At 39.4% G+C, this 12,331-nt stretch overlaps 1 protein-coding gene across 1 annotated transcript in view; it reads right to left on the minus strand.

Annotated features, from left to right (window-relative positions):
• Positions 1 to 2,585: 2,585 nt before the first annotated feature.
• The window catches only part of espn (espin), a 40,503-nt gene continuing 30,757 nt past the window's right edge, over positions 2,586 to 12,331 (minus strand). The window contains exons 13-15 of the mRNA XM_070910854.1: positions 5,392 to 5,470; positions 4,320 to 4,341; positions 2,586 to 2,733 (exon numbers count right to left, since the gene is read on the minus strand). Coding sequence (XP_070766955.1) covers positions 2,586 to 2,733; positions 4,320 to 4,341; positions 5,392 to 5,470 — 249 coding nt within the window. The remainder of the gene's footprint in view (positions 2,734 to 4,319; positions 4,342 to 5,391; positions 5,471 to 12,331) is intronic.

A 12,331-nucleotide genomic window follows, 5' to 3' on the forward strand; every position in this document is an offset into this window, starting at 1 on the left:
CCTCTGGTGACTAATAGACGACACTACAGTCTCCTCACTGATTCATTCACACTGCGTGCAGTCCACATGCAAAAATAAAAAAAGATCTTCAAACCAAACTCTTCCCCACATTTCAGAGATTTTTGGTTAGCTTGGCTTATTATAAGGTTTCTGTACGGAAAGCCGTAAATAAATGTCAAAAGTGTCTGACACACATCTAAACACACATCTAAAATATAATATAAATAAAGTCTGTAGCCCTAACTTTTAGATTGGTTATCTTTTTTAGTTTTTTAATTTTTTTAAATTTATTATTTTTTGCTATTATTCTTTTTAAACTTTATAATTGTAAAGTTTTTGTCATTGGTGGTGCATTGGTTGTATTTTAAATTTCATTCTGATATGTAATTCCCCTGCTGTGATGTATGATTGCACATTGTCACCACAGTTAAAGTCCAGTTTACACAACCCACATGTCAGTTTGCTCAAAGCGAAAACTGAATAATAAGCTTCAGGTAGCATTTATTCAAGTACATTGTGTTTCTGTTGGAGGCAACACAAGCACACTCTGGACATTGTTTGTTGATTAAAGATTTATTGTCTTCATTGTTAACAGTCTGAAAATATAGTTATACATGAATTAGCCGACATTCTATTCAAGCAAGGCTGAGACATGTAATAAGATGCAATATGGAAACAATAAAACGAGAACATTCTGAGAGGGTCACTATATACAGAGTTGAAATATATATAGAAAATCAAATGGCAATGACGTTTACATCATTTTCAATTTCAACATCATATGGCATCCGATGACAGTGAATTAGATTATTTCCGAATTATTCCCCAACCAGGACCATGTCTTTCATGACGACATGACGTGTACGCTCGATATCCTACATTTGTAAAAATGCACATGCAACATAAATGTAGTAAACATGGAGAACATTTTCCACCATGTGGGAATACTTGTGAAAGAGACATCAGACAATAAACCCACATTTCCATATGTAGCCCCAAATAGATGAGCCCTTGCCCAACAAATGTGTGAATCCTAGGAATGCTTGAAAACCTGGAACTAGAAGTGACTGCTAAGACCAGTATAATAATTAACCTTCTCTTTGTATCAGTTCTGTCACATAAAAAGTATTATTTATAATCAGATGTTTGAGCCAAAGACATGGGGTGGAGTATTGAAACTGGACTCTTCACGCTGTAGAGTACTAATGCACAGCAGGCGTTATCTAAGGGACAGCACATTTTTGATGTTACAGCGGTTTCTGGCAGACAGTGAGCACTCTGCATTCTGTGAGCAGATCAGCTGACCAAAGATTTATCATACAGGCTAGTGGGTCAAAGGCTGGAACAGGACACAGGACAAAGTGATGTCTTTTCTCTACTTTTGCAATATTCAGTGTGCAGATGAGATGTCTGGTGTAAGATGCTGCTCTTCACATGTGCATGTTTTGCATTTTTATTTTATTTTATTTTTTAAAAGGCCATGTTCAAATAGAAACCTAGCAGGATTGTGCTCACATTGTGTGTCTGTTTTTCTTTAGTTTTTCACTGAAAATCCAGGGTCCTGGGGTCAATAATACATCACGACATGCTTGATACACATTATGCAACACATGCACACAACATTTCACATTCATGATCACAATAGCGTAACATTTAGGACACATATAGAAAAATTAAAATTGGAAAATTGCAGCTTTTTGCAGTGATAATTAATAAAATTCAATTTGCACAGCTACACAATTTTTACATTATTTAAAATAGGATATATATCAATATTCCAAATCCACAGAGAAATGACAACAAGCTTATCTAAAGAAACAGATTAGTTTGAGCGGTGTTAAGATTACAACTCTGGCAGTAAAATGAAGCCATTAGAAAGTGCTTCTATGAGCTTGATACAAAAATCTCATGACTAAGTATATAACATGATAAAGATGTGATATTGTCTACATACAGAATGCATTAGCTGCTTCAGGTTTTAATAAGCCTTTGCTGAGTATGTCCATGTGGTGCTACGTTTCCATTCATTACATAACGGTGAGTGTGGCTAATAAAGGGAAAATATACATGCAATGACAGGCTTTTTTCCCCATGGCAAAAATGCTCACTAGTAGCCCCTTTCCATCTATCAAAAACCTCTTTGAGTAAATCTTCTATGTGAAATAGCTTCTATTGATTTGCAGGAAAGCAAATAGATATATACTAAGATAATCTTAATTTAGCTAAGGACATACATTTATAACAAATGTCATAAGCGGGGAAAATCAGTGCATGCCACTGCTATTGTTAGCACTAAAAGACCAAGAGTTTGTGTCCATGAGACTTTCAATGGGAGGTGGTGGGTCACACGTTTCACCCAAGCTGAGCCTCAAAGCCGGTGTGCACAGCAGCGACCACAGCATGGTCCCTGTATTTCTGGAGGCCGAAGAGTGAGACAGGGTTTAGAAGAGACAAGCTCTTCCCCACTGTCCAGCGTACAGTGCAGGGTGGAGCATCAGGGAGAGGGAGGTGTTCAGTGAAGGCCTTGGGGTGGGTGTGTGAGGGTGGGGAGAGCTGCAGGGCAGAGGAGGGAGAGAGGGCCCAGTTCACTGTTTGGCTGTATCCCCTTTCTTCAGAATGATCTGCCGCTGCCAGGGGGCCAGCTTGGTCTCGTCGTAGCCCATGGTCCGTAGTCGCTCCAGCTCCGTCTTCTCCTCCATCTCCTTGGCCTGTTTGGCCTGCTGCTCCACTTTTCTAGATGCGTCCACGAAGACAGGGGGAGAAACAAAGTAGAAGTTAGAATTGTACAGGAAGCTTTTAAATGGTATTCTTCAAAGAACATTTGTTAATAGGCCTTCTAATAAAACAATCATTGCATCTCACACTAAACCAGTTTGTATAATACAAAATAATATACATCCGGTTAGTACGCTAGTTTGATTTTCTAATGTGTGTCATAGGATAAATTACAGTCTTTTCCTCTATTATTACACTACACAGCCAGAAGTGTGAGGATACCAACATTTCATTCAAACACCGTGGGCTTAACATGTTGCTATGACAACCTGGCAGCAGGGACTCACTCCCACTCAGCCAGAAGAGCATTGAGGTGGGCAAAACACGTGATACAACTTTCGTTAACAATGGCTAGGTTGCATCAAGTGACCCAGTAAGCCATGCCAGTGAGCCAGCGTGCACAATACCAGGACCCTGACACTAGCTCACCTGAATGGAATGCAGCCGTTTTCAATCAGCAGTTATCAATTACACCTGTGTTTTTCCTGCTCTGGCATGACAAAATGTCTGCTAAGAAAAACGTGAGCACTGAGGCTAGCAGGGTGAAGAAAAAACACACAATTTTAATTAAGCGTGGGGTCGCGTCATTCTGTAATGCTATTGGCTGCTCAGCCCACGTGGGAATAAATTGGACAACGCAGGAAACACGAGTGTCGAAACTGCTGCGGGAGTCGAGCGCCTTTAGAAGTAGCTAGCTAGCTAAAAGATTGCGTTGGCTGGCTAACTGTCCAAATGTTTTAGAAACACGGCAATGTTAGCTAAACATTCAGTGTCCTTTTCTATCAGTAAATATTAAAAAACACTCATAGGCGTATGTGCCATTACTTACTCAACTATGCGACTTGTTCCTGCCCGCGGGAATATAGTGTTTTAACGCTAATGACAGGTGAGGGTGCGGTGGTCTGGTGGAGTTTTATCTTATGGCGTTAGCATGAGCCCTGGGATAGCTAGCTAATACTTGTTAGCTTACCATTTAGAGCAAATGGATATAAGTTACATACAGTTTAACTTTGTTCATTATTCTTGTATATTTGTCTATGTATACACCAGTGTAAGATAACTTGTTCACCGCAGCAGGGTTACCTTTGTCAGTGAGAAATGCAAGGTAAACTGGAGAAGAGATAGCCGCCACCCAGTGGCTTTAGTCGTTACAACAACAACAAAAGCGCTGAACGTTTTCTGACCAAGTGATCATGCCACAAGGCATCGTCAGTGCTCTTTTGCTTTTTCCCTTTTAGTATTAACAAGGAATTAGTTAGTATCTAGTTTTTTGGCTACTATAGATAAGGAACCAATTTGTAAACATCTGTATCAGCTTTGATTCATGTTATAACCCTGTGTGATTTTAACGGTAATGTTCCTCCTCTCATGGCCTTTAATAATGTTATCATTTGTGGCCACTAGATGAAAGCCTTGATCCGAGATTGATAGTCTATATAGTCAAATTAGGAAATTCTGGAGACTTGTTTTCTTATCAAATAACACATTTTACAAGAAGATCAATGTTATGTAAACATTATTAGGTGGGAAAAAAAATGTCTTACCTCTTTTGTTCCCTGTCACATCAGGAGAACATAAGCATGAGAAGAAAAGGTGTAAATATCTTAAACAGCAACAACATTTCTTCCAGAAGTTGAAGCCATTAGGAAATTACAAGGCTTGCCAATGACTAAATAAAAGAGAATGTAACATAATCAACATTAATTGGAGATGAAAATTTATAAAGCTATACAAAACTTACACTGTAAATACAACACATTAAAGACAGATGAAGGATGTTGCACAGTCTTAATAGAAGGTTGTAACAGAACAAATTTGCATCTCATAATTAAACCGTCTTGACTTAAAAGCCATCTGATACTGCAGACCAAACCCACATGCACCAGTCAAAACAACAGTAACTAACAGATTAGGTCGAACACATAGCTCTAGTGCTACTACCCTATTTCAAAATGTCATTGTAAACATAGTTACCATCCTCAGCTAAATGGACACAGGCCACTTTTTAAGGAAATCTTTCTGTTTACAAACTATCTCAGCAAGTCACATGTCTGTCTTAGTAAACAGATTACAGATTCAGTTACTATGTGTTATGCGAATGTTATTACTTTCCAGTGGGCAACAGGTGTTATACTGTATGTCTTTGAACACACTGTACTGCGAGCACTGGTGCCAGATATGCTAGTTCTTATCAGAAATAAGACTTTGTTCTCTACAGCAAAGCAGGATTCCTTGTGAAGTGAAGAAAATCAGAAGCATGTAATTCAAAACTGAATGCTCAAGATTGTTCCAGGCATATTGATGTTATTAGTTGTTAAATAATTTCCTTGAAAGATTCAGGCTCACCTGCAGGTGAGAGAGAATCCTAACTGGTACAAAATCAGCTCAGTCTGCCTAATATAGTGGCCAGAGAGTACATGTATGAAAACTGGAAAATGATGGTACAAAATATTGTCAATTTTAGTAAATCCTTATTTCCATGGATATCTTGGTGAAGAAACACACAAACATATGCAAACACAATGAGCACAATTTCTCCCTACTGACCTAGGATAAAATAAACACAAGTTTAGATGGAAAACAGACATGCACAGCGACACAGCTTCGTTACTCACCTCTCTTCATCCATTTTCTTCTTCATCATGTCTCTCCTCCAGGCTGGCATTGATGCCAGACGTGCAGCCTCCTCCTCAACCTGTAGAGGGACAAGGGGGGGGGGGGGGGGGGGGGCCATACCAGTTAGTAAAAGATTTTAACTGTAACAGCAGCCCTCCTAGCCTGCTTTGCATGACCTCATCCCCCAAATTAATTTTACCACGGTTCTTTTATCATTTAAGGATCTAACTATGCTAAATATTTGACCAACATTAGTTTCAAATACATTGTCTCTGTAACCCTCCTCTACTTGTAAAATACAATACATTTATCACAGTCTTTATTGTTTCAGTACACCATCATGAGCATATGGTTAAAGAAATGTGATGTTGCAGTGTCCTGTAACGTCACATTTCATATCATCAATCCTGTCAATCTAGGAGAGCTTCTATACATTTTTATGGGAAAACATTCAAGCCCTTCATGCCGTCAGTTAGGGCTTGGCGATACAGCTGAAACTATTAGAACGATGTGTAGACAAAATCACATAGAACATGACACAGTTATGTATTACACCAGAGACACTTCACATGTGTAAAACAGAGTCATTAACCATTCATTATTTTGAAATACTTACGTCAATTTGTGTTGCAGTTTTTTTTGGCATTTCCAGGGTCTTATTCTGCGAAGTTATCCAGATAACTCAACAAACCTGCTTACTGAAACTGAAGGAGTTTCTATGCGTTTGTTGTACTTAAAAATAATAATATAATAATAATTATTATTATAAAAAAGTGTTCTTTCAAGGGCTTTGAAAACTGCAATCAAATCAATTACAATCAATCAAAGGTCATGTCTGCAGTTTTGCATAAAGCCTCTCTACATGCTGGAGAGGGCAGGAAAAAACTGATGAAACATGAGTCCAACTTATTAGTCCAACTGATATACACATTCTCTAATGTCACATTTTTGACAAATGGCCTTTATGAAAGACTTAAAAGACTAAATACACATGTATGCATATAGTGTACTGTGTAAACTGATTTATGAACTTACAACAGCAAACGGAGTTCACAAAAGGTACTCTTGTTTCTAAAACAAAGCCTTTTCAGTGGACAGGACACTGTTTTACAGGACGTTCTCTCAGACGATGCACACAAACGGTAACTGGATCTTTTTCTCTCCTTCAGGCTGTAATCGGAGGTGGAGCTAGGGGAGAGAAAGAGGGCAGCCATCTTGGATTTCTCATCTTCGCCTGGCAAGATACATTACCCTTTTGCATTCCTCTTACTAAAGCTTTTCACTTGCCCTGGCATACATGAATCCAGGTAAGATTATCTACACAGTGAATTTTTAATGATTCCCCTGGGAATTACGGAACAAGAAAAAAAAACATGAAAAATGTGATAGATTTGCTATAGATAAATAGATCAAATGTGGACTGTATGAACACTGGAATAAGGCTACTTACTGCTCATGCTCGAGTCACAGATTTGCTTGTGTTTGGTACCTTAAAATGGGTCATGTTGGCCAGAGGCATGACAACCTAGACACCCTAAAGTTCAGTTGTGTTTATGTTTAATTTTTGAAGTGGAAATTTCTACCTGACATTGTAAAATGAAGTATTTTGAAAGTAACTTGATTACAAAAGGTCATAGTACTGTGTGAACCGACGAATTGTCCCTGGTTTACGCTGCGTTGCGCATTTTAGAATTATAAGTATTTATTAAACCATTCAGGACCAGCTATGTAATATGAACAGTAGGAAAGGAACATACACAAATAAATGTATGAAGTGTTGTAGTGTTGATGACGAAACCAAACAACAGTAGCTTTAAAGCAAATGTGCTAAAGGCCAAAGTCGTGTTCAGTTTGTTTAGTTTAGGGCATCTATACACTAACATATATCTATCAGTGACTTGTTGAACCTCCTAAACTCTGCAATGATATTGTTATGCACTGCCCATTTAACTCAAGTTAAATCATGCACATTAACATTATACTATTAGTAACATCCTCCATCCACACAAAGACTAGCACACTGAATGGAGCCCAGATGAACATGGAGAGAACATGCAGACACAGGAATCGAACCTGTGACCATTTCATTTTTATTACTGAAGGAATCAAGGGGAAACAACAAAAAAGTGAAGGTTAAGCTAATCAATTGTAACTGCTAAAGAGTTGCGGGGCCATTTCAGTTAAAAATCAATGGTAAAAAAGGAAAAATTAAGTGACACTGATTGTTAGAATTAAAGTTCTGCTACCCAACCTATACCCGCTGGTAATCAAAAAGGCATTAGCTTTTGGGTCAGGTTCATGTCGTTCATTGTGCCAATGGACTACCTCCCATAGAGCCAGAGAAGGTATTATTACATTAGCCTGGCAAGCATCAACTACAAACAATAATAGATGCAATACAATTAGTTAACAGGCAAGTTTCTCTAAATCCCCAATGATTAAAGCAAAGACCTGTAATTGTGCCTGTACACCGTTCTGGATTATGACTGTGTGAATTGTCGGGTTCTTCTGAGTAAGAAACTCTGAATTCACGTTTATCAGCCAGTATTTGTAAAAGGCTAGTTGACCTTGATATGTACTAACCGCTATGGCAGATGCTTTATTATTATGATATTAGAGAAATCCTGTGCTAGTAGTTGGTGGCAATTTGTGGTGTTATTGCCACATAACATGTTAAAGGAATAAGCAATTGGCAGTTATAAGCTACTTGTATATTGTGCTAGTGGGTCATGAATTTGGCAGTGCAAATCATGTTGAATCTGAAAGATGGGGTGTCTTTTTCATGCTCGAGCTGATCTCTAGTTATACGAACTATAAACAGCAGGGTATTACTTGTTTCCACTACATAGATTTATAATTGGTAAAATCTTTCCATATGATTGCCTTGACATGTAATACATAAACCTATGTAGTCTGGACACATTCTGTTGAAGTGGGCTTAGAATTACAATATCAGTTTAACCCATTTGACTTTTTGTTGTTTGTGTTTATTTGTTTTATTTGCCTATGCATGCATTGTCTGAATTTAGTGTCGACTTGACAGTCACTTACTTGCAAGCAATACTGTGAATACAAATATTTGCCCTGTGTGAGTGTGCAAGCTTGACAGATTAAAAGCGCAACTAATTATAGTTCTGTACTTGACTTGCATGGTATAACTTCAATCTTGGTATTAATCATTACTGTGCTATTTACATTCAAGAAATCTGTAACAAATACTGCAAATAAATACAAATCTATATATATGCCTTTAAGTGTATCAGCTGACTGCCTTCCCTTTTGGATTGTGAGTTGATCAAGATTCACTGTAACCTCCTTATACTCCTGTAAGCCACGGATAGCATGACAGCGGGTGGTGCTAAGAGGGTTATTTGAAGGTAAGCTTGATGCTGCAGAAGAGACACTTTGAGAATAGTTTGGTTCCTCATTGCTACAAGCGTCGCAGCAGAGGATTACACAATTGAACTTGTTGTTGTTGAACAGTGGCGCTTTCATTGGTACGTATATCAGTGTGATTATTCAAAATAATATTCATTTGGCCTTTTTTCTACTCAGATTATACCCAACAGTTAAAGTAGAATGACTTTGGAAAGAACTACTGAAATCATATAATCACAAAAATGTCAAACTTTATTTCTAGCAATGTAGAAACCAAATAATAAAGGAACACAAATTCAATTATGGAAAGTTTGAGCAAATCTCTCAAAAACACTCGAATTATAAATAGAATAATGAAACAACAGAACAGACTGCATGGAACAATTACAAGCCCTTAATTTGGTGTTTCATTTAGATAATAGCTTTGTCAAGTAAATGCTTTTATTTGTTTTTTGCAAATTTGAATGAATTACTAATGAAAAAGTATCTGAGCTGTTTCTCCAGGCCTTTCATTTACCATACCTGTTAATCTTTGTAATCTATACTGAAAGGCACACATTGTATAAACAAAATCATGAGGTCACAGACTTAAAGACAAGGGCCATTTGTAAACCGAACTCTTCAAGACTGAAGACCTAGTGTCTTTGCCTTTGACAAAGATCACTTAAAATAATAGTTTTCTGACTGTGAAGTGAATCCCTTGCCTTTCTGAGATACTGAGTCACTGAGGCTATCTCAACATGAAATGCAATCTGAAGTACTCAATACAAACAAAGTGTGCAGAGTTTTACCAATTATGTCCTTCATTACAAAGATGGCATTTATGGCAAATCCTTTTCTTTTAAAAAGTAGTGTACCATGGCAATCAATCATACTAGATTCAAAAAGCTCTTGGTTCAACACAATTCAAAATTAAATGGTTGTAGCAAATTTCTTTCTTTTGACATCATAGGCTTTCTTTTCATCCACTTTAGCATATGCAAATGGAAAAGTCAGTACACCTAAGTGGATGCTCTTTGCTGCTGTTAAGTCCCTTATGTGACAAGGCCTAAAAGCCAGATTAGTTTCCTTTCTCAACATACTCTACTTTGCAGGTTTGCTTCCCTGATCCTGCTCTTTATGCACTTCCTCACTGGTTGTATGGTGATGGACCCTTAGTCCACATAGTTGTTAGATATCAAAAAGCTCAGCTTCCTTTTCTTTCCAAAAAGCAAAGCTTCGGTCAATGTATCTGATGATCTCCTCATTGCTGAACTCTTTTAGCTCATAGATTACTTTAATTGAGTCTTCATTATGTTCATCTCTGGGTGGAGGTTTATCAACATGAGGTTCCTCTTTGATTTTAACAGTGACAGGTGGAACATCTTTCACTGGATTTGGTACTGAGCTTTTTGTTGTGTCCTGCACTGTCTCAGCTTTTGCTGTTGCATCAGTGTGTTGTACAGTTTGGGTTGTCAAGCTCTGCATATGGTCCTGCTTTGAACTTTCCCCATTAGAAACCACTGCCTCATTTGATGACATCTGCTCCCTAAGTTTTATATCCTCCTGAGCATTGTCCTCCAATGAGTCCTTCAGGGTTCTCTGCTCCACACACTGGCTGTTGCCAGATACAGCTGATGATGATGATGGAGAAACATCTGATTGTGAGACTGGTAGGGAAGCTTGTGGTGATGGTGCAGGAGGAGTAGACTGTGCATTTGGAGGTGGGGGTGCAGGATGGGTAGGTGGTGGAGGAGGTGGAGGATGAGAAGGTGGGGGAGGGAGTGACTCTTGCATTGGCATAATGGACATGTCAGGAGACATGGAATGTAGAGAAGCTGTCATCACACCTCCCCCATCATCTGAGTCTCCAAAATACTTTAGTTTTATGTCTTCAAAACCATCCCCCCAGTCTCGCTTCCCTCTCTCAATTTCCTCCATGACCTCCTTGTGAAACTGCCTTATGACCTCCCATTGATGGGTACCAAGACGATCAAACATCTCATAGCACAAGAGGTGGCGGAATTTGCGCTCGCTGCGAGACATGTTCATTTCCAGCAACTGGAAGTATCCAAGCATGAAGAGGTCAAGGGTCAGGCTTTCGTATCTCACAGGTGACCCGTTTATATGTGGCAAGAAGTGCTCTGGCCAGTAGATCATCTGGGCACGACTCAGCCTGCGGATCTGGCGTGTGGGCACTTGACTCATGATTGTCCTCCAGTGGCCTATCAGATTTCCTACTACCTGCTTTGACTTCATGAAAAGGAGAAGTTTGTCATCTTCACTCTGCATCTCCCCACCAATCTGTGCACTAAATTGGTTGTAGTCCTCCCAGCCCACGTCCAAATGATTTCCTCTCCTGCCAGTATATTTAGTCCGATAAGATTCAGAGATAGTGTATTTCCGCCAGTGTTCAAGGAAAAGAAAGACAATTCTCTCTTTCCTCATTTCAATGCATTCCTGGACATAGCTTAGATCTGTCTGCACCTCCAAGCTTCTTGTTAGTTGATCATTATTTAAAATGGGGTCTGTAGAAAGAACCTGGTTGAACTGTTCAATGGTAGTAGGAGCCATTACCTCGGAGGGCACGTACATCTGAGTAGCATGAGATGCAATGATAACTGGTTCTTCAACTATTGGTAAGACTGATTCCTCCACTGAAGGTAAATCTCCATTGGTATGGGACTGAAGGACCTCAGCAGAGGAACAAGGGACATCATCCTCACAAATTGTCTCTGGACGATAACTAGACTCACTTACCACAGGGAGTGACCTCTTGCGTTTGTACACCCTATTTGCATTCTTATCTGGAGACTGCGGCTGATTCTGAATTTCGTAATTGGCCTTGAGGTTCTTCACTGAAACTCCACACTGTTTTATCTCCTTCTCCACATCCTCTCTTGTTGAGAAGGACTGAGACCGTCCAATAAATCCTGTCCCAACTGATCCTGCTGGTTCAGACTGACCTGCGCTCACATTCCTTGCCTCTTCTGGAGAATATCCAGGACATATAAGATCCAAGATGTCTATCTCTTTTCCCCCCAGAGTGGCAAGCAGAATGGCCATACTTTTGAGCAGGGTAGAAATCTTGCTGCACCAGGCTGGAAGATCTTCAGCTTGGCCATGTACCTGCTTTGGATTGACTGAGAAGTGCCCTTGATTGAGGGCAGCAGACACTGGTAGGAGCTGGTGAAGCTCCCTCTCCAGTTCCTCTAGCTCCTTCTCGACTTCTGAGACCTTGTGCATGACCTGCAGGTTCTCAATTTGCTTCTCAATATGGTTTAGGTCATGCTCTGTCATCAGTTCTCCAAATGGGCCCAAAATGGCATTATGGACGGGGGAGTAGTGCCATTCCTGAGGCTGGTAGTGTCCGCTTACCGCAAACTAAATCAGAGGTCAAAGGAGACCAAAAGACAAGAAAAAAGGGAAGGAGGGAGGGATTCCTTCAGCTCGAGGTTCCTGGTGTGAACACACGTTTCAGTGCAAATCCATCTTGACACACAGGATTTACATGGATTTAGTGGTGCAATGGCACTGCCTCATTACAAGCACAGAACTTTCTACTTTTAATTTTGAGTCAAAG

Source organism: Enoplosus armatus, chromosome 8, assembly GCF_043641665.1.
Source record: "Enoplosus armatus isolate fEnoArm2 chromosome 8, fEnoArm2.hap1, whole genome shotgun sequence".
Taxonomy (NCBI): Eukaryota; Metazoa; Chordata; class Actinopteri; order Centrarchiformes; family Enoplosidae; genus Enoplosus; species Enoplosus armatus.